The sequence below is a fragment of the Aquila chrysaetos genome, chromosome 9 (assembly GCF_900496995.4).
Source record: "Aquila chrysaetos chrysaetos chromosome 9, bAquChr1.4, whole genome shotgun sequence".
Taxonomy (NCBI): Eukaryota; Metazoa; Chordata; class Aves; order Accipitriformes; family Accipitridae; genus Aquila; species Aquila chrysaetos.
In genome coordinates, this window is record NC_044012.1 from 43683224 (window position 1) to 43709752 (window position 26529).

The 26529-nt window shown below is 43.1% G+C and overlaps 1 protein-coding gene across 9 annotated transcripts in view; it reads right to left on the reverse strand.

Annotated features, from left to right (window-relative positions):
* ASCC2 (activating signal cointegrator 1 complex subunit 2) overlaps positions 1-26529 on the reverse strand; it is a 40705-nt gene that overhangs the window by 3004 nt on the left and 11172 nt on the right. For 3 of the 9 annotated variants that reach the window (XM_030024436.2, XM_030024430.2, XM_030024434.2), the window contains 18 exons: positions 26079-26174; positions 24839-24997; positions 24327-24497; positions 22515-22644; positions 20499-20566; positions 18722-18832; positions 17680-17792; positions 15541-15615; positions 14878-14985; positions 13234-13302; positions 12428-12502; positions 11988-12174; positions 10615-10829; positions 8828-8947; positions 5105-5329; positions 3206-3314; positions 2560-2636; positions 1295-2058 (listed from right to left, as the gene is read on the reverse strand). In XM_030024436.2, the coding sequence (XP_029880296.2) occupies positions 1890-2058; positions 2560-2636; positions 3206-3314; positions 5105-5329; positions 8828-8947; positions 10615-10829; positions 11988-12174; positions 12428-12502; positions 13234-13302; positions 14878-14985; positions 15541-15615; positions 17680-17792; positions 18722-18832; positions 20499-20566; positions 22515-22644; positions 24327-24497; positions 24839-24997; positions 26079-26174 (2277 nt within the window). In that variant the 3' untranslated portion in view covers positions 1295-1889. Of the gene's footprint in view, positions 1-1294; positions 2059-2559; positions 2637-3205; positions 3315-5104; positions 5330-8827; positions 8948-10614; positions 10830-11987; positions 12175-12427; positions 12503-13233; positions 13303-14877; positions 14986-15540; positions 15616-17679; positions 17793-18721; positions 18833-20498; positions 20567-22514; positions 22645-24326; positions 24498-24838; positions 24998-26078; positions 26179-26529 lie in introns of those variants that run through there. The other 6 variants (XM_030024431.2, XM_030024429.2, XM_030024432.2 and 3 more) reach the window with 4 other exon arrangements.

Consider the following 26529-nt stretch of genomic DNA (forward strand, 5'->3'; position numbering starts at 1 on the left):
CCTGCTTTACTACCAGCTCTGTCTGCAGTGCTGATAGCTTCACACTATGCTGAGCAGGTGACAGAGATTTTCAGCTTCTTAGAAGCAAGAACTAAAAATGAATACAGTATTAGGAAGGGGGGGACAGCATTGTAGCAGACTGGCAGAGAGTAAATAAAGCTATGAGTCCAGAGAATGGTAGCTAGAGAAGAGTAGAGAGTTAGTCATCCTAGCAAGTAATTGCCCTTGACAGTGGATTTTGGGAAGTTGGTAAACGTAATTCCCTTTTTCCTATGCCTTGTCATTAGGGGGTTTGGGCAGTATGGATATGCAAAGAAAAATCTTGTCCTCAGAGCACTCAGGACTTCATCTTATTTGCATAATAGTGACAGCCATTTCTACACTTTCTGAAGACAGCCCCAGCACAATAGTGTTTGGCAGCAGTGCTAATCATACAGCCCCATAGTCCCCGCCCTCTGCGTAAAACCAGGCAGCAACGTACGTGCCTACAGAGCTTATTACCAGAGCACTCCTCCTGCAGGGTTCTGAAGTGGGAAGGCAGCACGAGGTTTACCCTGGAACAGTAGCTCTAACACTACATAACCCACTGCTAATTTTCTCAGTGTGCAGATGACAACCACAGGCACCTTTGCAGTACTAGAAAAAACAGCATGGCAGTGGGGAGATGGCACTTGGAGCAGATTAGCCAAGCAAAGCCTAACTGTTTACTTGAAAGTTCAGCTCCATGATGGGAACAGCACTCCAAAAACATGCTAATGTTCTGTGACAACAGCAACTGGAACAGTTTTATCACCAGCTACTGGAAGATGTTCCAGACTTGCCTAGGCATTTGAGCACCTTACAAACAGGTCACAAGGTAAACTCTGTAATCTGTGTGTCTCGCTGCCTAGGGAACAACTCCGTAACAAAAGACAGCCCTCAGGAAAAGTCCTTCCAGCAACTACAAGCTCCTGTTTACTATTAGCTCCCAGCCTTCCCAACAGCAAACGTGATGATCAGGGCAGTTCTGCTTCACAGAGTGTGACAAGTGGTTATTGAGGAGGCAGCTCCCCAGGGACTCTGACCCTGCTGCCTTCAGCTGTGATTTCCATACTACTGTCATCTTGCTTAGGATGCCTTGATCTTGATTTTCAAGTATCTTTCGTCTCAGTGGCTGTGGCTAGATCTCATTACACTAAACCAACACAAAACAGCAACTGAATTTCACTACCTGCAGATAGAGCACATCAAAAGCCTTGTTGAGGTTCCTCCAAGTTAAAGATCAATACGGTTCGTAAGAGCCTAAGACACCAACTAAAAGACTGAAATCATTTATTTGCATGTTCTGTTTTCACACGCCTCACTCAAGGGACAGAAATTTATACGGTCTTATTCACCTGAACTCCTTTGTGTCTGTTGGCAATGGTAATAGCCTGAGCGTTTTCTTATCAACCTTCAACTTGTACTTCAGAATAAGGCATTTCAGTGGAGCAGAAAACCACGAGGGCTGTTCCAGGGAAGCCTTGCTCTCAGAGCTGCCCGTTGTGTGGCCTGGAAGCCCACTTGAGTTGCGGAGAGGGCGTACGGAGCTGGTATGAAAATAAAATTCTCAGAATTATAAATAGTACAAAAGGAAAAAAATGGCTGGTGCAGCCTGTCCAATGCATTGCGGTGCAGCCCACCGTCATACACACATCTCTATAAACTGAAAAGCAGTCAGGGTCAGCCTGGAGGGCAGTTCCTTCCCATGAACGGGCAGGCCTCCTGCAGGGCGTGCAGTTCCGCATGAGCTGAAGTGTCAGGCACCGAACCACGACACCCAGTCCCCTGAGTGAAGGGGGTGCCGAGGGAACGGAGCACACCTGTCTCCTCCTAAGCAGAGGACTGGGGATGATCCAACACCTGGTCTTTCAGGAAGGAATCATGCCTTTATTCCGCTTTCTGTCAGCCATGACTCGTCGATTATGGTTAGCTCGTGTGCTTTTGTTTGCTTCCTTCTTCCTTCGTTCCTGCACCGTTTCCCGGTTCTGCCCATGGCCCTTCACATTCCCAACAACAGCAGAGCTGTCGTGCTTGTGCCTGGAGTACACAGAAAAAGGACATCACAACAATCACGCTGCACGCTTGGGGGACAAAATACACTGATCCCGAGAGACAACTGGGCGTGAGGGGTTCAGCTGTCAGGCCTTGAGCCTCGGCTCACCCCAGCTCTGCAATAGCTGAGTATCAGCATTAGCCACACAACGACTACGTCCTTCTACACATTGAATGCATCAGCTAAAGCCAGCTATTAAACTGTTCTGAAATCCCTGTGGGAGCTGTTCAAGCTCTGGGAAGCTGTGCTCTCTAAGATCCTGTCTTGCACAGGGATCACAAAGGGATGTGCCTACCCATTTGATGGGACAGAACAACCAACAGTGAAGTAGAAGTTGGGTGAGGAAGTTAACACCACTGTGGTAGTGACCCTGACATACAGGAATGTTAAAGAACAGGTATACCCTCAACAATTCCAGTCAGCAGCAAAACACCTGCTAACTGTGGAGCCACAGTTTCATCCCGCAGAGGGAGATGCTTACTTACCCTTTCCTCGCAAGGTAAGCTAGCCGCCTGGCTTCAGCTCTCTCCCGCAGTACAGCTGGGTCCTGCACAAAATGGTCCTACCATGGGAAGAAAGGAAAGAGGTCAGTAAACTCATCAGCATCATGCAAAAGGCTAGGGCAGGAGGTGATTCTGTTGGATAATGGAACAGAGTCAATTCATTGTTCATTATCTCTTCTGGTTGAGCCAGCAGGATTGGTGTCAGTGACTCTAAACACAAAACCTGGCAGAAAACCTGCCTGAGACTTCTTCCCACATCCTACCTCTGCCAGCAACACCATCAACGTCACCATTTCCAGTATATCCATGACAACAGGGCGTTAGTGACCCTCAAAGTGTTCTGCTGGCATCATCTGTCTATGGAATCAAGGAGATTAAACCTCTCCATGGAGTAAGTGTCATTGCTCCAGTACGGTTAGCCTAGGAAGCAGTGCATAGCTGTACTCAGGGGACATTTCACAGTCCAGCAGACCACAGAAGTAGCCACTCTGAAAAGCAGCTCAGTCTCCATGCTGCTGTTAAAAGATTCACTCTCTGAAAGAGGAAGTCTACTCCACATCACTCTGCAGGTGAAGCAGATAAGACATGGTAAATCTTAATGCAACTGCAACCACAAACTAAATGTCACCTTTGTTCTTTCCTTTTCAGCTTCCTCCTCCTCCTCTTCATCCTCTTCCTCTTCCTCCAGTCCTTCCTCCTGTCCTTTAGGTCTCAAGACCTGAGGAATTGTGAACGGCCTGAGAATTAAGACACAAACAGTCAGCAATGAAGACAGTACAGCCACAAACATTTCACTGAACAGCATATCCTTTTTGGTTTGCATCATATCTTTCAAAAAAGAGAATCTACAAGTTTCATAGACTTGGTTCTTTTTCTGAAGAGAAAAAAAAAAAAAAAAAAGAGACCCAGTAGCTAATAACACATTTACTATGGGCAATTAATGAACACATGTTCCTCACTGGGGAATGTTCACTATGAAGTTGTTACTGAAAATAATAATAGTTAAAAAAAGGAGCAGGTCAGGAAAAACCTGAAACCTCACAAAGAATTTCTCCAAGGAAACAACTGCTTCCTCTGGGAGAAGGGAACCCAGGCATAGCCACAAGGCATTAGTAAGGAGTATACTTTGCTAGGCTTTAGCTCACCAGTCAGAGAGCATCTATTGTATGCCTCAAACCTCAAGCTCAAACTCAGACAGAAACATTAATGTTCAGAAAGTGCTATGCTCTAAAACCTCTATGACTGGTCAGTAGTTATCCATAGAGCCCCAGTTTCATTGCTGTGCCCCAGTTTCATACAGGGGGAAATACTTGGAGAAATCCATCAAGCTTTATGAATCACCCTGAACAAGCAGAGCAGCAAAGGGCCTGGCAGGTGGAGGCAGAATTTACCACATGCCTATAGCTTTTCTTTAATATACATATATACACGTGTGCTTAAATTCTATTGGAATTCAGATTTACGATTGCACTGTCAAAGAAATAAATAAAAAAAAAACAACAGAAAAGCCTTTGTTACTTCAAACCTATAGATCTAGTTTCAGCAGTGACATCCACTAATTGTTCCTACTGTCTCTCTAGGAGCAGTGAGACCTGAGCACCTGAAATAGGGGAAAAAGAGCTGAGTGCCACACTCAGGATTTAAAAAACATTTAAATTGAAATCCTAAAAAGGATTTAAATTGAAGCCTCACCACACTTTAGGAGGGAAAAAAACCCAAAAAAACAAAAAACCAAAAAGGGACAAAGGAATCCCAAAGATACATTTTGGTTTGAGGTTAGAAATGATGACATCTTCATAATACATCAGAATTTGAAAGGCCACTTTCAGAAATATTAAACCACCTTTTAAAACACATGTTTTCTAGCTCTTATTTCTAAAATAAATATTCTACAACCCCCATCCCAAACTAACCCCTTGCTTCCTAAAAACCAATTGTCTCCAGCTGTCAGTCATTGTGGAGAGTGCTGTGCAGTCCATCCAGGACTGAATTCCAGGTGTCAGCACTCTGAGATGTCAGAGGAGATTGGCAAGGAGAAGAAGTCCAGCCAAACAGTTTTCAAAATTTCCAAGTTTTCCTTTGCTAACCAGCCATTTTATGTGCTCAGCTCACTCAATCCTGATTATTCAAGCTGGCCCATTTTCCCCTGCTGCAGGATAGTTTTTTTATAAGCAGAAGCACTGCTGAGTACAAGTTTCAACACAACAGCAAATTGCCCCCTTAAATTTGTTGATTAGTTGAGCCAATGGCTGAGTCCTGCAGACACAGAAAGTGGAAGCCTGAGAACATCCTGGGTGCATGTCATGGCAACACTCCCTACCAACAGAAGACAGACCCAAATCTCCCTCCTTGCATGTTACAGAGAAACATTTTTTTCTGCAGCAGCAGAAAAAGGGGTGGTTTGAAGCACGCACATCCTCATTGAGAAACAGCGCCAAAACCCAGCGTTGAACAGGTTTGTGCGAGCCAGGCAATCCTAGGTGGTGATTCCCATCAATCTCCCATTCACTGAAGCCACAGCACCTACCTCCTACTGATCAGCTCATCATCTGAGTCAGCATCATTTGCCCCCACTTGGTTTCCATCATAAGTGTCATCGTACTCGTCCTCATAGTCCTCCTTGTAGAGTTGAGCTTCTCCTTGCTGCACAGGAATCTCCTCCACAATCACACTGTACTGGCTGTAGCGCTCCTTCTGCTCAGCAACCAGGCGTTTGTCATTCAGCAAACTCCTCGTCGTGTCCTTCTCCCTCCTGCACTCCACAGCATGGAAACGGAAAGGCAGACACAGAAAGGCAGCGTAAAGATCTTCTCTATAAGTTACTTTTTTTCCTGTTAGCAAGTGGAAGCTGAAGCAACAGAAGTCTCATCTCAAACTCTACAAGCACTACTTAAGCCTACCTATTTCCCCTCTGATTTATAACAGGGCTGTTTGTCTGCCTACTAAAATCGGCCACTCCTGGCTTGGAACAAAGTCGTTTTTAAACAGAAGCCCGGCAAGATTACACACCAGATAACAGGAATTGGAGACCATCACCGTCATTTGAGATGGAAAGGAAGCTTTTACAGGAGGCCAAATGCAATTATACACAAGCTGAAATTTGGCCAAGATCCAAATAACACAAGAAGTCCCATCAATCTTGAATGGCAAGCTGTTAGGGCTAAGACTCCAGTCTATGAGATGGCTCTGCAAGGCCCAGAGTGCCCTCTAACACCATGCTGCAGTATCGTCTCACTGCAGTAGCACGCACAGCTGCAACTCATGGACCAGGGCTGCATTAGAGTAACTGCTGCATGGACATGTATGTTCCTATAGTAAAGAACCTCAGCTTACAAACGTGAGATGCAAAACATGAATGTAGATGGGTAAAGCCAAAAAATTACCAGCACAGCAAGTCAGGATTAGACTAAGCACAACTAAGAACAAAAAGAACAAAATAGAGTAGGCTGGATCAGAATCACTACTCAAAGCACTACATGTACAATTTTTTCAAAGATTTAGGAGACAAGTAAATTATAGTAATTTTAAAGAAGGGAAGACCATGAAATAAAATTTTGACACAGGTATTAAAAAGCAGCCACTGAGATGCTGTGTCTCAAGCTGCACAAGCATAAACTTTTTGAAGTCCCATTTTTCAGACCAGCCACGTATACCCTTACAGCAAAGCAGCAAGGGAGTCCACTGTCAAGTATTCACAGGACAACTTGCAGCCCTCAAAGTCTAGGAGGAACACGCATCAGTGATCTATTTGGCATGTGGATATTATCAGAGAAAGAACCTGTCCAAGGCACACTGTCAGTGGCTCAAGAATGGATAGACTTATGTGACATACTAGCAAGCAGTGGGGAAGTGATCTAAGCAGCCTGATTTTCATTAAGAATCTCAAAACAAAGTAACATTACAGATAGATGTGGTTCCCCTTTCTAACGTGACTCACTGTTACATGCCTGCATTTAGTTGCAGAATGCCCTACAAAGCAGGTGGTTAGTTCACACATACCTAGGCTGGGATAACATCTTCTGTTGGTATTCAGCATGAGACTGAACTAAATATTTGATAATTGTTTCCTGTTGAGCTGGTCTGATGACTGCAGAAGAGCTGCAATGAAGTGTTTCAGGCACCAATTCCAGAAAAACAGTGGGATAACTCCTCTAGTCCCAGTGTTCAGGACATGCTCTGACTTCAAGAGACAGATTCAGCTAGCAATTATGGCTGGATGGGCAGAGACAGGTGAGATCACTTTTCAGGATGAGCAGAGAATCACATATATGCTAGTATGTTCATTTCCTCATGCTTGTTTCTCTCCTCATCCTGGTGTGGCTTTCTCCTTCCCATTAACAGTCCCTGCCCCAAACTGCTTATGCTTACTTGCATAGCAGTTAGTGCAATGGAACCCAACCTGATCTGACTCTTGAAGCACTATTGCGACATCATGCTTCAGCAGCAACAACACTCTAAACACAAGCAGAATTTGGTGAGCAAAAGATTTTAAGGAGAAAAAAAAAAAAGATGAAAAAAATATATTGATACAATTCAAATCCAAAGCAGATCTCAAACTAGGCTAGGAGAACCCTGTTACCCAGATGCAGGTTTCTTGCTTGTGGAATAAGGACTACTGAGGAAGCTGGACTTTTAGTGCTGAAAGGACACACTCTTCATATTTATGGAGTTCTGAACGTTAAATCCTAGAGAGCAAGGTACTATAGCTTATCCTTTGATTTAGTTAGATATGGTCAACTTTGGGCATAGGGTGTACATTGCTGATCCCAGCTAGTTACTTCCAGGTTTTAAAAACCACACAAAACATAAATGACGTGTCTGGAGACTGCAGAGAGAGCGTTCTTAGTGTAAGAAGAACTGTTTTGAAATGAAGACACAGCCTGAGGGAGGCCAAGAGACACTAGGAACAGCAGCAGTAAGAGGATAATCCCAAGAGGTCATGTAACAGTACAGCAGAAGAGATGACAACTTTCTCAAGGAGTGATGTTACCATTGGAGAGAAGACACAGCCTCCGTGGTAGCAGCCAGAGGGCAATGCCATGGGAGCAGGGTCCCACAACCCAGCTCAGGAATGACTCGCAACTCTCAAAGCTCTCTGCAGAGGGATCTGCAGAGGGAGCTCCGAGCAGGGTTATTCCATACACTGGATGCACTGTGCTAAACTCAGACAGTGCTTTCTGCCCTTGCCTGGCTGCTGCAGCAGCTACCCACATGTGCAAGACTTTGGGGAGATGGGAGATATCCAAGCACGCCTGTGCACAAGGCTCCTGCTGACAAGATGCCTGCCTGCACTCGATGAGGAGAAAGGAGAGAGATTGTGTCTGTGAATTCTTAGCTATGAACACTTCAAAAGTCATTGCCTGGGCCAGAGAGAAATTATTTTCTTGCCTAGCTGAGCCAGTATAAACACTATAGCACTGCTGCTGAGAAGCTGTTTGACTGGACTTTGGGACAAAAGTGGTTTTCTCCTGAGGATTTGATGCAGCTTTGCAACAAAAACCTTAACCAGGAGCTCCCAGGGTCACGTGGCTCAATCTCCAGCCAGACTTCTATTCATGTTCTGTGTAAATACATACCAACATAAAGATCAGACTTGGCTAGTTAGAGAAAGTGATTAAAAACAATCTGAAACAAACCAACCATATTATAGAGATACAGTTAACATCAATGGGAGCCAGCAGGACAATGTCCTAACCTAAATTTGCATGGAGCGTGGCACAGTACCACATGCCAAACCAGGCAGAAAGCAAAGGAAATGCCCTTCTGCAGGAAGCTTACAACAGCAGGAACAACAAAAGTAGTCTAAGCCACTGAGTGTTATCAGATTTTGAAGTAGATGGCTATTGAAGCTTCACTTGGATCTAAACCAAATCATTATTAATTCTCAGTTCTGAGTCACAATCCCAGGCTCGTAGAGATGGTTGCTTTTCAAGGTTTGTTGTTCAGTACAGGTTTAATATTAAGACCAAGAAGAAAGAGCCTGACATTACCAATGAGCTTGGCAGTGCAATCTCTAGCAGCATACAGAGCAAAGCCAATTAGGAAAAACACTAACTGAAACCAACCCCCTAATAATATTTCATTTTACTTTCCCAGAGAAACAGAAGAAACGGGTGGGAAACATTTTTGATAAGCCTTACCCCCTGCCAACAAATTCCTGCAGGAGGTTTGTACGAGAAACAAATTTGCAGGTTCACAGATATTTATTCCTCCTGACAGACAGGGTTAATTGAGGGTGCATGATACTCACCGCTTGCCTTTTTGTATCCGAGAAACATCCACTGAATCCCTACTGAAAACATCAAACTCATCATTCTGGAAAACATTATAGCGAGAAGTGACTAGAGGAGTAGGGTCTGGCTTCAGCTGTCTGTTAAAAAAAAAAAGAAGAGAGAATAAAAACAAAGGTGAACTGAGGAAGACCAAGTCCTCTCTTTCCTAAGACCTTGGTTTATTCTTTGTCAGTCTCAAAGTCATCCACAGCATGCCAAGATCCTTTTCATGGTGCTGGCTGACTGGGTCACAGAGTGCAATTCCTTCATTTCACAGCCACACTATAGTACATGCACGATCACTACATGGCATTGGTCTAAGATAAAAGGCACAGTTTTCGAAGCTTATATTTGTGGGGAAACTAAAGTGACTTACAGAAAGCAAAAACAAACTTCTGTTCGTTTAAGAATAATTAAAACTGTACAGCAGCATGGAATATTCAACAGACTGCCTGGTCTCAAAACAGTGACTCAGTAAAGCCAAACACTAAGTATGATGAATTACATGCTGGAAAAAATTCCAATAATTTGCCACTGTTGATTTCGGGATATTTATCTCCCTATGGCTTCTTCTTAATTCTTTCTCAGGGTTCCAGGTTTCCATTTGTTCAACTTATAAGTCAAAAGACCATTATTTTACATTCATTTTATTGCTGCTGTTAGCTCAGCTGGGCATCTGAAAATGCTGCTGTGCTCACTTCTAAAATCAGCAGTGATCAAAATTCGACATTTGCTATTGAACTGACAGTTTTGTTTCAAGATGCAAAAGGCAGGGGAAAAAAAACAAAAAAAAACCCAACCAGCCCTATCTTCTGTAACTGCTGGCTTTGCAGAAACAAACCCCAACCCTTCCAAACGCCCACCCCACAACATTTGTGCCAAAGTCAGCAGATCTGACTGAGAGCATGAAGACTGTTGCAAAACTAAGATTTTTTTTTTTTTTACATCACTTTTCTGATAAAGATGCGTTCCTTTTTTAATGCAACAACGAGACAGTCTGCCCATTCCTCCATGAAATGTGAGCAAACAGCACATTCACATCCTGATACTCAGTCGAAAACTGCTGTTGCAGCACAAACACACGCTAACAGCTGCAGACAAACTAAAACAACTCAATTCTACTGCCAGCTATAAACCCTACATCCCATGTACAACCCAGAGAAGCAAGCAAAAGCCTGGCAAGTTTGTCAAAGGGTAGAGAAAAATGGATCTGAACTGCCATTTCCAATCTCTCTTTGGTTTAACTCCAGTTGCAAAACAGTAGCCTGTCAAATACTGTATTTGACCCTGCAGGCTGAATTTCAGCTGAATTAGTTCCTTTGAAGATGCCCTTTCCTGCAGGACAGCTGGGATTTTAACATCTACAACCCTGTCCTCTGCAGCAAAATAACTTTTGAAGGCAACGCACTCTATTGCCCAGCCCTGGCTAAGCCAATGTCCCCATGAAGGACTTTTAATGGTTCTTATTTAAGCATTTATTGTACAAGCATTTTTGTCTCCCTGTCACAAAACACAACCCAGCATCTGCTCTACTGAAATGCTGAGCAGTGAACATTCCAGTCCTCTGTAGGGACATAACGAGGGCAGAAAGCTAGCGGCAGATGGCAATGAGAAGCTCTCACTGCAACTATCTACCCCAAGGAAACACACATGCAACTTCTTAGAGCTCAACAAGTGTCTAACCTTCAGTAAGAGTGATGTTAAATGATTACCCACATACAAAAACCCCAAAGGCATCAAAGCTGCGCCAGAAGTTGTCCCATACCTTTGCATTGTTCGGTCCAGCTTATCCAAGTATGGTACTAGCTTATCTTCTAGAATGTTGTTGATCACTTGCTCCGCATTGTAACTGTACTCTTCCAGGCAGGCCAGGATGAAGCCCTCACCAAGGTCTGGCAGCAAGTCTTTCACTTGAGAGATCAGAGAGTCCAGCTCCACCCCTGACACCTTGGCAATGGGTGCAGCAGCTGCACCGGCACACTACATATACCAAACAGAATTGGTGGCATTACTGGAAAGAGACAGCAGCTGAGGGAAGGCAGGTATGCACGTTTGTCGTGGTTTAACCCCAGCCAGCAACTAAGCACCACGCAGCCGCTCACTCACTCCCCCCCCACCCAGTGGGATGGGGGAGAAAATCGGGAAAAAGAAGCAAAACCCACGGGTTGAGATAAGAACAGTTTAATAGAACAGAAAAGAAGAAACGAATAATGATAATGGTAACACTAATAAAATGACAACAGCAATAATGAAAGGATTGGAATGTACAAATGATGCGCAGTGCAATTGCTCACCACCCGCCGACCGGCACCCAGCTAGTCCCCGAGCGGCGATTCCCCGCCCCCCCTTCCCAGTTCCTATACTGGATGGGACGTCACATGGTATGGAATACCCCGTTGGCCAGTTTGGGTCAGGTGCCCTGGCTGTGTCCTGTGCCAACTTCTTGTGCCCCTCCAGCTTTCTCACTGGCTGGGCATGAGAAGCTGAAAAATCCTTGACATTAGTCTAAACACTACTAGCAGCAACTGAAAACATCAGTGTGTTATCAACATTCTTCACATACTGAACTCAAAACATAGCACCGTACCAGCTACTAGGAAGACAGTTAACTATCCCAGCTGAAACTAGGACAACGTTAAACAAAAGGGAAAGCAGCAGTCTGGGTTATTGGAATTTAAACACAAAGAAGTCAAAGACTGAAGTCAAAAGAAGAGAAATCATCTGAGTTCTTTATACTACACAAGGTCTGTGACACAGACTTGGGCACACAACTACTTTTGTCTGTCCCTGAGTCAGCAAGGATACTCTGGAGAACCCCTTCCTCAAATAGCATATGAGCTGTGCATTTAAAAATTATGCACATGAACTACAGTGATGAAGCACAGTATTTGAATAAACCACAGCAACAGGAAACCCAAGCCAACGGGAGCTAGAAGCAATTTGCTAAAAGATAAAGCTGGGATTCAGGTGTAGCTTTGTTTCTCATTTCACAAGGCATATGGGGCTGCACTGAAGTCTAGCAAAGGTAAGAAATGAGACTAAATCTCACCTAATCCCCAAAACCGAGCAAACTAATCCTCTCTTCACAGATGAAGTAAGGACAGAAAGAGCAGAATCGAGTCGCACAGCTCTACTCACCTCATCCTCTGATGCATATGCAGCCCCGAGCTCTTCAATGTCCTCGGCAGTGCTCTCCACTATTGCTGATGCTCCATTAGATGCTGCTAGTGGTGTTGGATCTTTAACGACTTGTGCTTTTCTCCTGTCTACCCCTTCCCATGCACTTTCCACTGCTTGGAGGATATAGGCTGTCCTGGTCTCATCTCTAAGAGGAAAGTATTAAGGACCTTTCTAGATGCACGTATTTAGACCTCACCTTGGAGTAACTATGCAATTTTCAGCGAACTCCCAAGCCTGTGCCTACGTCAACATTTCCCTCCCTTTCAAGAGAAAACTTTCCATCGCTCATTGCCAGTCATGCAGCTTAACCAGAGGCAGCAACAGTGGAAATGCCGCTGGCGTGAAGGAATCTAAGAGCAGCCAGGTCTGCAAAAACCCGAGGTGACAGCAAAGGATACAGCGTGGAGGATGCTTGCTGAAGCAGACTGACATCATCCTCAACAGGAAACAGCTCATCATAGTCACGGAGAAATCTGAAAATGCAGAAGCAAGTTTAATCAGTCGAACTCAATAAATTACCAGCAGACCTGTCACACACTACCATCCCTGCTATGCCACCTTGACTTCCTCACTACTCAGGTACGAACACATATAACCTCTCACCCAATACTGGATTCCAGCATGCATTGCCATGTCTGATTTTGCTCCCATTATACTGCAGCAACACTTCCCCCCAAGCCAGAGCCAGTTGCACCACTCCTCATGATGTTAAGACCTGTAACCCAGTGCCGCATTACAGAGAAAATAAGGTTTATGATTTGAACATGATCATAATGACAGCATCATCAGCAGGACAAGATCAAATTCCCAGTCCTGCCACTTACTCACTTGCATCTTCAGCATTAGCACTTAATATCTTTCTGGCCTGGTCAACCCAGCTGAAAAGCACAGGTTAGTAATAATAGTCTGACTTGTCAAGGTAGCTAATAGCTAAATTGCTATCCTCCACTTTGAAAGCCTCGATTAAAGAGAGTAAAGAATAACATTCTCCAGCGTCATGCAACATCCTCCTCACCTTTACAATAAAGTCTGTACTGCAGCCTGAAATCCTCTCACAGCAGTTCTCCCAACTAGTCAGAGTGATTTCTAACTCCCAAATGCATCGTAATGCCCCATTATAATGTCTCGGGCAATTCTGTTGTAAAGAATGGAAGAAGATGGCAAGCTGACCCTCCCCCTTGGGCCTCTTTTCAGCCAGACTCACCTCCTTTCCTGAAGCACTGAAGTGAAGATCTGTAGGAATTCCTCAATAAAAGGCTGAATATTCTCACGGCTGCAGAAAACAATGGCACAGAGTGAAAAACTCAGTGGTAAGCCTACTGCATTGCACAATCTCTGCATTCTGCCTCACTAGCCAAACTAGTCACACTTATACATAAAGGGAAAATCCTGTTTGAAAATAGATTTGACCACTTTTTGGCTTTCACAGGAGCAAAGGGTCAAAGGGAAATGAGTTTCTTTTATGGCTTCAGCAAACATTTCAGCCAGCTAGATCTAAAGCCGTACCACAGTTAGAATTACAAGACTTGAGACAGACTTTACAAATCATAGTTTGATGCCTCAGACTTGCAATAAGCAGAAAAGGGTGTGTAGTGCTTTGGTAATTGCACTCTTATTATGTGTCTTGGGATTATACCAGTGAACCTCCCAGAAAGTGCATGCTCAGCCTACGTAAGAACATATGCCAAGCAAACTCCCATTGCAACCTTTCTGTTATAATGCCTAAACCTCCCATTGCTGCTGATGCATCAAGCCTCACAGCAAGCCAGAATGCTCTCTGCAGTACATAAGTCTTAAGAAAAAAGGTATTTCTCTAGAAGTCAGACACATCATTTTCACAGTAGCCTCAGCTCTTGTCAAACTGGCCATGAGTTTGAAGCTGTCCTTTACTACCTCTGAAGTATATATAGTCCTTAATACTGTAGAATCTGAACACGTTACACTCCTCAGTTCATTTATACTTTCAGTATTCTGGTGGGTACTGAAAGGCAATACTGAAGTAAGCAAGGGTAAGGCAAGGCTGCTATTGCTCCTTTAAGGATTGGATTTACAACACAGATTGGTGATAGAGTCCACGTCACAGAGGAAGTCAAGGAAGCAAATCCAGGTCTCTCATAAGGAATTCCACCAACAGACCCTCCTCATCTTCTTGGACAACTCTACTGATATCAAACCAGGGAAAATATTCAAGCAGAATGAGAGCTGCAGAGATCAACAATCTACAAAACCTGTTAACAAGCACGGGCAAAGAGAGACTAGCCCAAGGGACCGCTGGCCTTACAATCAAGATCCAGGTTCTTGGCTCTGTTCCCAATATGCAGCATGATTTTGGGTCACTTCACTTTACTTCTCTATTTTAAAATAAGGATAGTTATACTTGCCTTCATTTTGAGATTACTCAGAGCTATCAGTTAAGTTTCCACAATAGGAGGCGGGGGAAGAACTAGGTAAAGGCACCAGTATCTAGATTTAAAATTACTGTTTTCAGTGATCTATAACACTGCATCACTTTTACTATGGTGTCTCAGTCAAGCTGTCTACACCATTAGAATTTGCAACTTAGCCATGAACTGAGGTTAGAAAGCTCATTGGACCACAGCATTATCCCACTCTAGCGGGGTCAACACACAACTCACCACACCAATTCTGGATCATATAGCTTCACCTGGAATATTCCTGCTATGCAGGACAACAGAATTCTGATCTTAGCCAATGTCTTTGGCTACAACCCCAACACAAATAGGAGTATCCGTTCATTTTCTCCAGTAAACCTGAAAATGAGGAAACAATCTCCCCCACAACAGCAATCAAATAACTGGCTAGTACCACAGACCCCAAGTGCCAATACCTGCTTTCTAAGATGGGTTGCAGACAGACTTGGTTTATTAGGATGTGAAAAGCTTCTATCATCCTCTTTCTGGAATGTGAAATTCTCCTCCACAAATCAGCAAAAACACTTCAGAGAGAGTAAAAGACACTGTTGGTGTCAGCACAAGAAATCTGAATCTTTAACACACCTTTATTCCAGAGTTAACCCTCTAGAGGAGGCATTTCATTAAACAGAATCATTCCTTTTCTGCAAGGACCAGAGATTACAGCCATTTCATAGTCATTAAGGAAAATCCATCCTCTAAACAAAGTTGGTCTCAATCACCAATTGTCCCCACAGCTAGACACATAATATCTCAACTGTACCAGCATAGTCTGTGCCTTAAAATGAGACCAATCTATACATAGAGAAACCATTCATGTTTTCACGCTTTGTTACAATTTGAATAGATCTCCCATCAAATTTCTTCTTAGACAGCAGTGAAAGAAATCATTAGTCACCCCACTGCCCAGGAAAATTTTGGAATTAGAAAAGCCATCTCTTCAGAGTTCTTTGAAGCAGCATAAAAAAAGATAGAAAGACTCCGCAGAGGTGGGTAAAGCAGCATGAAGTGAATTTTTAACTAAGCCCCAGGAGAGTTTTATTGAAAAGAAAAAGGCAAGCCTTTGCAGACATTTTCACCTGTTATCCTCATAATGCCTCTTCTTAATTGCAGATTCCAGCTCAGGAATTGCCAATTCATAAAACGAAGCTAATCTGTAGAAAGGGGCAACAAAACAGTAACTGTCAACTGAGGTTTCAAAAATCATTTGCTAAAAGACAAATCAAATTGTTAATTTCATTAAATTCTCCTCACTAGCAGTACTCATTAGCATTATCCCATTTTGTTATTTGTTCCCTGAAACACAAGCAAGCGAATATGCAATAGACAAAGAGCAGCTCTCTAAGGAAACCATCAAGGTATCTTTGAAGATGTAGGCAAAGAAATGCATTTGAAAAGCATCATGCTACTGAACAGAAGAACAATCTGCCCAACTGAGGAACATCCCAAACACAAATTTGCAGTCTGCAATGAACTGATCAGCTCGAGTCTATCCCAAAACACCCCCTCCCACCCCAATATCCTTATGGCCCTATCCTGCTGTATGCTAAAAACTGGATATGAAACAGGAGATGATTTCCAATAAAGTCTTACTGGTCTTGCTATTCAGCTCTGCTCTAGGCAGGTATTTAGATGAAGGCATCCAATATGCAGAAAGGCTAAGAGGATGTTTCAGTAGAATGGGGCAGGGAGGAAACAAAGAAAGTTAGTTTGGTCCAGTTTCACATTTTATGTGCCAGGCAGCCCACACAGACCCTTTCCTTCAGGGACTGAGCACCAAGAGGTGCAGAGAAACACCTTCACAGAATAACAGCCACTACTGCTTTCTGAGTAGTTAGGTGTGACGAATAGCGGTTTACAGCACTTTGCACAAAAGCCAAGCTGAACTGATGAGCAGAGGCTCCATTAAGAACATTATGTCTATGTCTCATATTAAGAGCCAAACATGTTAAATGAGTATCCTTGAGGCAAATGTAGCAGAAGCTGGTTGATACTTTCAGTCAGGGTGAGAAATTAGCAAATGCCAGCAGATTGATTCAGACTCACAGAGGTTCCAAAAAGATGACACGTAAATCAGTTTTCCCTCCCCACACTCTAAAGACCCAGTCACTAGTCCATATTGAGAAGTAATGAAAATGTTGCTGTTGTCCCACTGCACAGAGATCAAGACTATTTAAGCACATCTGACATCAACAGTAGAATTAAAAGCAAAAGGCTTTTCCCCTCTGAGTAACCAAGCACATAAGCAGCACTGCTTGCCAATCCAAACAGCAACCAGCAGTCCACCAATCTGCTCTTCTTCCAATAACCAACTCGACAATGACATCCAAAGAGGACAGAAACCTACAAACCCCAGAGCAGCATTACTCAACCTGTGGTCCATAAACAACTGGCAGCTCTAAGACTTCAGAGGTCTGCAACATGATTGGAAACAAAAGCAAAATACAAATGTGTGTTCGTTCACACTAACAAGCAAACAAAACAGGGGAAATAAGGACAATAAATTAACACTTGGTCCTAAATAAAGGCTGTTACAGAAGACTCTACAAGATGATCTGGGGGCTTAAAACACCTGGAGCAAGCTGGGTAAGTGCCACTCGAGGACTTGCAGCCTCTGTGGGAACACACTCTGCTGTCTGGTCCTTGAGACCATCCTGACTCATTGCCACCATGATCCAGAGTTGGACAGGGAATTAGCTGTCAGACCAGCTGTGATAATGCTGGCTTGTCATCCTCTCCCAGGCACTCAGCTTTTGCCAAACCTCAGTAATATTCTCTAGCGTAAAACTTAGGCATAACATGGAACAAAAAATGTTTATTTTCAACCTTTATGGACTATCACTCTGAAATACTTTCTACTTCCCTTGCTTCAGGTCCTATGGCAGGAAGCTTTTTTTGTCCACAACTCTTTTCTGCTCGTCCCTCTCCACCCTTTCCAAAGCACACCGAGTACTGTTTAGCTGGGTTTTGAAATTGTCATGTTGCCTGGCTTTAGGATCACTCATAGATAACGATGAAGGTGAACATGTAACAAACTCTAGATGTCCCTATATTCATTTTTGTATTATTCTGTATTCCTGTCAGTGTGAACCTAGCAGTCTCTAGTTGCATTAAATCTGTCTACTCTTTTAACAATGAAGGGACTGGGACAGGACACAGCAGCACATTCAGTACTTTTATTTTGCCAAGACAAGCTCTGTCTGCAGTCCAAGAAGTACCTGTAACAAAACTCATGTTTTTGGAAGGTCTGGCAAGCCAATGGGAAGACATCAAGAAACGCCCAGAGCGTCGTGCAAGTGTCACATAAGTACAGCACAATGTCCTTCAGCTCCTGAGAGAAAGAAAGAGCAGTTACTGAGAGAAAAGCCAGACCAGTTTTCCTAGGAACATAGTATAACTCACTAGCAGAGACACACCATGCTCAGACCAAGCCTTTTTCCTGACTGCACAAAGACAGTCTGCTATCAATCATAAACAAATGTTACTGGGTCTAGAGGCAGAGACAAGGTCTCTGCTAAAACTTTTATCCTTTAAAGATCTCTAATGCAATCCCAACTGCTCACTCTCATTAAAGATTCTGTGAGGTTATGAGAATCCTTCTCATACCCTGTTTTGGACAGTGGCTTTGTCCTCAATATATCCTCCACACACAGTATTCTCCCTCATCTAGCTGGAAGCACTGCATAGCAGTAATACAAGAATTAAAAGGATGATTTCAATGGTCCATTTCAGTGCAAGATGCATTTCCAGGGTAGCTGTAACAACTCCCAAACACAAACTGTATGACTAAGACTGTATAGAAGACCATGCTTACTGATATGGGGCCTGTCTTTGTACAGCACCCAGCACACAAAAAAACCCCCCTCTTAATTAGCTAGAGTCAAAGTACACTGTTGTTAAACAAACATTTCTGAAGAAAAATAAAATCAACTCTGATCACTGTCAGGGTTACATGGAGACTTCTGTCAGATACTCTGTTACATTACGTATAAGCTGGTTAAGCGAAAAAGATGACAGGTTTAAAAAGAACCTATGATACAATGGATATGGTTGAAATGCACACAAGCAAAGCAACCAACTCATGGTGGAAAGGCTTTATCATCAAGTCATATGACAAACAGTGAAACAATGACATGGAACCATGTGCTGTATGAGCCACCAGTATTTGGGAACAGAATGACCTTCTGTGGTCTTACTGCTCCACAGACCGTTCAGTCTGCAGGACTACAAACAGTAAAATGCAAGAAGCAACAGTTCTACCTGAAGGGGCATGTTCCCTGGAGTCACATTTACTTTTTCTTCCAGTTTCTGAGGCTCAGCAGAGGCTCCTTCACACTGCAAACCACACTTATGCAAAATATTGTTGAACACCTAAATCAAGAACACAACAGTGTTAAAACAGACAGGAGAAAACAGTGGGTCATGCTTTATCTTGTTAACCACCACTGCTATGATCATGTATGCAATATGGGACTATTTCCATATAGGACGGAGCTGTGTAAGATGAATGCTGCAACAGACTCTTGCAGACTACAGCAGGAAGGGCCACACCACATTTCTGAAACTCCTTGCAACTTGCAATTAATTTAAGTGCAGCTGCATATGGTTGTGGTGCTGAGACAGGGATTGCAGCTAATCCAAATCCTTAGCTATGTGAGAAAAATCAGCCAGCAAGACCAACACTGGAAAGCCAACCAGGATCCCTATTTGCAACAGAGTAGTGGGACAACTGGGAAGTTAACACTACCTCCTGCTTATGAGCTAGTCCCAAAGCCTTCCTGCCCTCTCCCCTGAGGTTAGTGGCTCTTGTTTATAAACAAAGAATCTGGGGGGAAGATGATAGGATTAGGTTCCGGATTGCTAACAACCTTTGGAGTAGGACCAACTTAAAAGCAACTCCTCTACTTTTGCACCTTGAGAGATCTGTGAAACCCTCCTCCCAGAGATATGTGAATGGGTGGCTAAAGGTACTGAAGTTGCATACTTGGGGTTAGTATTACTATTCTACAGGGCATGTAAGCTCCTAAACCTGCACAGGTATCAACTCCTTTCAGTGACAGTGTAAGCACATAAACAGTTTTATGGATCAGTAACGACACATCTTTGAGCTGTTACATCCATATACTTGAGATACACTGGTATCACCCTGCAGTGGTTACGAAAACACAGAGTAAAGAAACCAGTGCTCTGCAGAGAAACTGCTCCGACATGGTACATCAGGAAAAGCAAATGGAATCTCTCCTGTCCTCCCCAGTAATTCATTTGAAGGTTTGGTCTTGCATCCTAGGATATTTTTTAAACGTGATATCACCTCTGAGATTCACCTCTAACAGTTGCTTAACACACAGAAAAAAAGAAGAATGTGGACTTTCAAAAAGTCAAGTGACATTATAGGTGTCTTGGGGTAAACAGTATCTTGGGTTTGTTTATTTTTGTGCATAGGTGAGCTTTTTGAGGACATAAACATGACATTTTCAAGGTACAAAGATGTCAAGGCACCTTGATTTCCCCTTCAGGTTAAATGTGAATCCTGCTTACTGAGTCTGGGGAATATAAAAGCTTCTTATAAAAATGAAAGCTTAGACATGGAGAGGTGCTAAATACCTTTTGTATGGCAACAATGCATCCCTTCCAACAGATTTTCATTTAATCCTGAGAACCTGCGGTGTTAATGCTAACCCATTCTACTATGTCAAGTCTTAGCTACCTCTCACAGTCTCTATTTTGTTGCTTTAAGTTTCAATGCTTCCCCCGCGGGGCAGGGGGGGCAGCGGTACAAAGAATACTTTTTGAACTGCCTAACAAAAATTCCTGCAGAGGCCAGAAGCTGAAGGAAGGTAACAGGAAACAGTCATCCAGTAACAGTTTTAGATAAAGGTTCAAAACCTACCTGACACACATTAGCATAAACTAGAGAAAGTAAACAATAGCAAATACATTCTGCCTGCCTACGACCACATTTGCTCCCTTCTACCCTCTAAGCTATGCCACATTTCCAGATGAAATCCAAGCCCTGGGCCAAGCAGGAAAGCAGTACCTGGAGGACAGTGGGCAGAGTTTCGTCTAGATCACTGAAGTAACTTGGTTGCTGAGTGAAGATATTTTCTGAGAAGAGAGGGGGAAGGATACCATTTCCCATTAGTTCAGACATTCATGCCAACAAGCAAATTTGCACCAGAAGATGTACTTGTATTATTACTGACACCCCCACCCCTCCAGATACAGCTAATAACCATTTAGGACATGGGCACAGGCTCACTTCTCAACTCATGCACAGGGCCTACTCCTATAAAGCTGGCCCATCAACTCTTCAGTGCAACGGGAGAGCTGGCAATGAGAACATGCTCATCAGAGCAGAGCAAACAAGATGTTAGATGATTCACACCCCAGAGGCTGAATCAATGAATAATGCAAATACTATCGCTAAACATTCTTAGTTCCTTTATTTGACAACTGGAGTTGACTTTTAATTACTGATAACAGTTCAGCATACACTGGAAAAATGTTCTGCAGAATATTTCTTAAAGGTAATGAGGCTTTAGTAATACCTGCTATTATATTACTAGGACTTCATTATCTTTACAAAATACTCCACTGAGTAATGGCATACCATAAATCCTCACCAAGTAAGCAGAGAGGCTGCCTATTTTCCTGTGAATTACTGTTCAGATGATGAAAATTAACAGAGTTCTTCAGCAAGGACAGAGCACAGGTAAGAGTTATGAGACAGGTTTCAGACAAATTTATACCCTACAAAGAACCTAACTTTATCAAGTTATGAACTACACACCAGAACTGCTCATGCCATTACTGTCACTACATAATGCAAATACTCAAGTGAGCAAATCATCGGTCACTTGCGTGCAGCATTATTGCGTTGCACTCCAGAGCATATGTATAATACAAATAAGGTTTCATACACTTAGGTCGTCTTCAGAATATTTTAAGACCCAGATAATCTAAGCTCCACATCTGAAAGAGAACTATTTATCTTGTCATGCCTTCTTTCCACCTCTGAGGCTTGACAGATTAATTTAAGAGTAGAAGTTACTGAAAAAGGATAAAGGGATTAAAAAATACAAAGGTTTATATAAGCTTTTCTGGTCTGGAAATTTGGCTGCATCACATGATCTCTAACACTTCTCATGTTAGTCAACTTGGAACTGAGACAAAAATAACTATCAAAGAAAGGAAAAAGTTTCATTACATGAACTGCAGAAAAAGTGGGTTAGAATTTAGGAAGAACTCCTCACTTAATGCAAGGTTAGGTAATCCTCCATCTGTGCTTAGGTGGATGTTAAAGATCACAAGTGCTTCCCTTGTGAAGGGAGCACAGGATAAATACAGAAGCTAAACCAATATGCCCCATCTTCATTATGCAGGTTCTAGCGTCCAAGGCTGAGACATTACTTAGTATGCACTTCCCACTAAGACTGTCTGTACAGATACAGAGAAATCGAGGGATAAGCACAGCTTGAGCAACACTCTGAAGTGCTTTGTGGTTTGAAGGCACTATATAAATCAATGTCTGCATTGGAATTTCAAGTTCTCCCACTTCACAGACCAGTGATTACCTCGTGTTGCATATTTCACTCGACTCCCAACTCTGGAACAAAAGCACTCATATGAGCAGTTGGACTGTGCCCCATCTTCTAACTCTCCTCCCTCCCTGCCCAGGAGCCGAGTTGTTTGCCCCTTTCCATCTCTACCAGCATTTTACAGAGCCCTCATGGTCCTCTTACAGTGGCTAAGGACACATTTAATTGGCATGGGAAGCAGCTGCTGAGGCATAACCGTGCCTTGGTTCATGCCTAACACCATGAGCCCAGCTCAGGACAGCTAAGCAGCAGGACACAATGCTTTCCTTGACATAAATGAAGTTCACAAGAGAAAGAATAATCTGATCTAGGAATTGATCTAGAAATTACAGATTCTAGTTGCTACTGAACATTTTCAGAGCAGTAACACTGGTATAAAACCCCACTCATCACTTGCCATTATGCAACTAAGCAAAAGCCTAAATGCAAGAAGTTGTTCCTTGGCTTTAACTAACCAATCATCTTCTGGAGCAGGAGACCATTTCCTTTCCCAAAAAGCACACAGAGATCCAGAATCTTAGGGATGTCGAACAGGAAATTATTGTAAATAATTTCTCCAAAGACAGAGGGAGTGATAAAATGATCCTACAAAGAAAAAAAAAGTAATTTAAAGGATAATCCATATGTTACTCTGTAAGAACTCCAGCATTATAATGACACCTGTAAAAACATCTCTCAAAGGTGTATTACAGATTTTGCTTCCTAGAAGGGAGCAACTCTGCTTGCGCCAGCTTCTGTAGAGCCCTTCATCCCCACATTCCCAACTGCTTGTCACTGCCACTACACCATCCACCCCACTGGCCTCACACACCTGCAGGGCCAGGCCACACCATGAAGTGAACCAATCAACCTAAAAGTTAAAAACAAAAAGCTACCTACAGTTCATTCAGTTCCCAGACCTGGCTCACAACATGGCCAAATAAACTGCTGAGCTGACACGAGAATGGCTCAGCTCAGGAGTAGGAATGAGTAACCAGGCATAGAAACAGCTTAACTGGCACTAACACTGAAAAAATACATGTGAGATCACAGCGTGAGGTTATTGGTACCCTGGAAGAGTAGAATCAAGGCACCAAAGATGACTGCATCAGTGACAAGTAGGAAGAAAACCCATGAACTGCAGCTCTGTGTCAGAAATATGCGACTCTACCATTGAAGGAATTTCTTCTAAAATTCCATCATCTCTGACACTGAGAAACAAGCAGGCTAAAACGTGATTTCAGATTTTCAGAAGACAAATTTGCCCATGATAGCAAATGTTTTCAATCACAGTGAAAGTAAGCCCATTTTCCCTGCTAAAGCAGAGGGACAGGGCTTTATGCTGGCTAGGTTCAATTTCTAGAACTCCTGCTGACTGCCCGCATGACAACAGACTATTCATTCTCTTCAAATTACTCAACTATAAAATGGTTTCAAATGCTTGCCTGCCTCATTGGAGTGGTAAGATTTAATCAGATCCTGGAATGAAAGACACCATAGAGGTGTCAAGTACTTTTGCTGAAGTGGTGCCAGCTACAGGCTCTAGCATTCCTCCTACCTGTTCCCAGCACCCGTCCTCCAACTCCCACTCCAAGACCTTTCCTCAAAATGTCCTGAATGTCACCATTGTGATGATAATCAAGATAATCAATACTTCACTAAACAACACATCACGAACCAATGAGGATATCAAGGGAGTAATTGCTAAAACACAAGGTGCCTCACTCATCCTGCCCAAAGGCCTTGTCAAAATTCCACAGCTCCGGATGGGAGCTGCACTCACACAATTAGGGCTCAGTATGTCTTTCAATTACGATGCCAAGAAAACAGTAATTTAGAGCAATTTCATTGTGTGCCCAAAACTTGCGGAAAGTTCAAGGAGAGACAAGTATTAGCACAGATTACGAGACACTTCATGGCACAGAGGAAATGGCATTGAGGGAGGGAATGCTCAGCTACTGATGGCCTGAAGAACCTCTGTTCATGCAGCCATATGAAAGACAACTTGCTCTTTTTTCCTCTTACAGCAATGTATCATACCACCACACATGGCTAACCTGCTATTACTTAGTTGATTGCCTGGATCTCCTACCTACGAAATCATTGCATAGTTCACATAACCACTCAGAGCTGAAGTATCATCTCCATACGGAGAAGCAGACTGATAAAAATAGCCAGGGAGAGGAACGCAGTGGGACGTGCAAGTAAGAAACCGAATTAATTTCTCTAATTGTCTTTTTTCCTAAGCTATACAGCCTGGAGCACCTGCAAGGCAAAGAAATATTTACCTTGGACTCCTTGTGAGTGGACATTCTGAGGAAAGTCAGGAAGACACTCCGATGAAGACATTTCTGCATGTCATTCACCTCTGGATGGCAATCCAACAAAGCATCAAACCTGCGAGGGGCATAGCGCAGGTAGGAATCCAGACATTTCTGAAGTGTCTCATCAAATATTACCTTGCACAAGGAAAGACAAGAAAATGAAAGAAGGAAATGTCACACATTCATAGGTTGTGCTCATGGGCAGACTGGTTAAATTTAAAAGCAATCTAAAACATTCAAGAGTGCTAAAAGGATACACATATGCATCAAAAACAAGCAAACTCTTAAAATCCACAATGAAAAATCTATAGGGAAATACTACTTTCTTTGCACTCTAAGGTGCAGTAATTAAAGTGCTTGACAAGTGACATAATGAGCACGTACAAGTCTTTATAGAAACAATTTAAAGTTCATGGCTTTTACGAGCACCTAGATTGTTCATGCTTTTTCTTCAGTGTCCACAAAACAATTATTACCTGGCACCAAAATTTGTCATGAGGCAAAGCCAGAAGCCAGTTCAGGTCATCTGCAATGAATTTTGCTCGCTCCAAGAATTCTTCCACTAAAGCAGGGTCTCTGACAACAGGTGGCGGTCTGTATAGCACAAAAGACCGATCTGCTTTTATTTCTGGGTGCTGCAGAAAGCCAAAACACTGTATTAAAATTACAGACCAAGTGACAGGAATGCCCAGTTACCATTTGCACTGTTCACCAAATTTTAGGAAATGACACAAAATTACACTTTAATACAATTTGACATTCAGTTCCCTGGTAACTTCCCATTTTCTAATCTTTCAAGGCAGCAGATCAGTGTGTTTGTATCCTTATTTATCAGCAATATTTTCAGACCTTCATAGTTTGGTAGATGTTGCTCCTTGCATTCTACTAACCAAAGGCTTGCAAAGCAATCCTCCCACACCTTCAAAATAAACAGCAACAGCTTAATGTCACGGCTTTGAAACATGGCCTGGACTCTCTCTTTGTCCTCCAAACTGGTTCTCGCACAACATTCCATGAAGTCAAACCAACATGACCACGAAATACAGAGAAGAAACATTTTGCTACCCTTCCCAAGGGTTACGGTACAGGCTTTGCCCAAATACTCCCACCCTAGAGCGAGAATCATGTTGAGTAGCGAGCAGCAGCTTCAAGCTCTGCCTCAACCCACACATACGCCCAGGGTAAACCTCCTCACGAGCAAGCAACATTAACGGCAGGTCCCACTTCATACCCAGAAGGCTCTCTCCATGCCGCCTTATTTCTGCGAGAAAAGGGTTACTGTAGATTTAATTTTCTGATTTCACCATGCTGAAGCCACAGGGCGGGAGGTCACAGTATGCAAGTGGATGGACTTAGCCCAGTGCTATAGCTCAGAGCTAAACTTCACGCAGAGGTTGCAAAAGCTCCCAAAGCATTCTCTCTATTGCAGCAAAGTTTACATTACTAATCAGGCTGTTCCTTCAAAGAATAAGCAGTTTGAGGAGAATACAGTTTACTACAGATGTTGAACGCAGTAAGTTTTGGTTTGCGGTTGGTTTTTTTTTTATGGTGGGTAAATGAAGTCTCAACTATCTGAATGCAGTAAAAATTTCTTTAACAGGCAAGCTAGCCAAATTTCATCATATCCTGGACAAAGGTGTAGTTTTGCCCAGGCCTCAACATAAGACAATTATTTATTACAGGTCTTGTTTGGCTTTCAGGAAAAACAGAGCTCACCAGTGCCGGTAAAGTTCTCAGCTTCCCTGTCTTGGGATCTCTTTCTGTCAGCTGGAGTTGATCCAAAGGCAATGCTGGCATAGTGATGACTTGTTCCTGTCTTCAGCAAACACAAAAACAAAAGCAGCACAGGATGCGTTTTACAAGGTCAATCAACCAAAAGCATAACAAAAGAGGCTACAGCCTTACTGTTACACACATACACGCAAGTGGCTGGAAACATATTTATGCAAAGCAATTTATACACCACCCAAATGCCAAACCTCAAGGGAACACCCAAGAGCCACCTGCGCATGCCTCAGAAGAAACCTGTAACGTGGTACTATACTTTCATCCCTGTTCCTTACTGTTGTGGCTTGGCCCAACTAAGCACCATGCAGGTGCTCGCTCACTCCCCCCACGCAGTGGGATGGGGGAGAGAATTGGAAAAAAAGTAAAACTCATGGGTTGA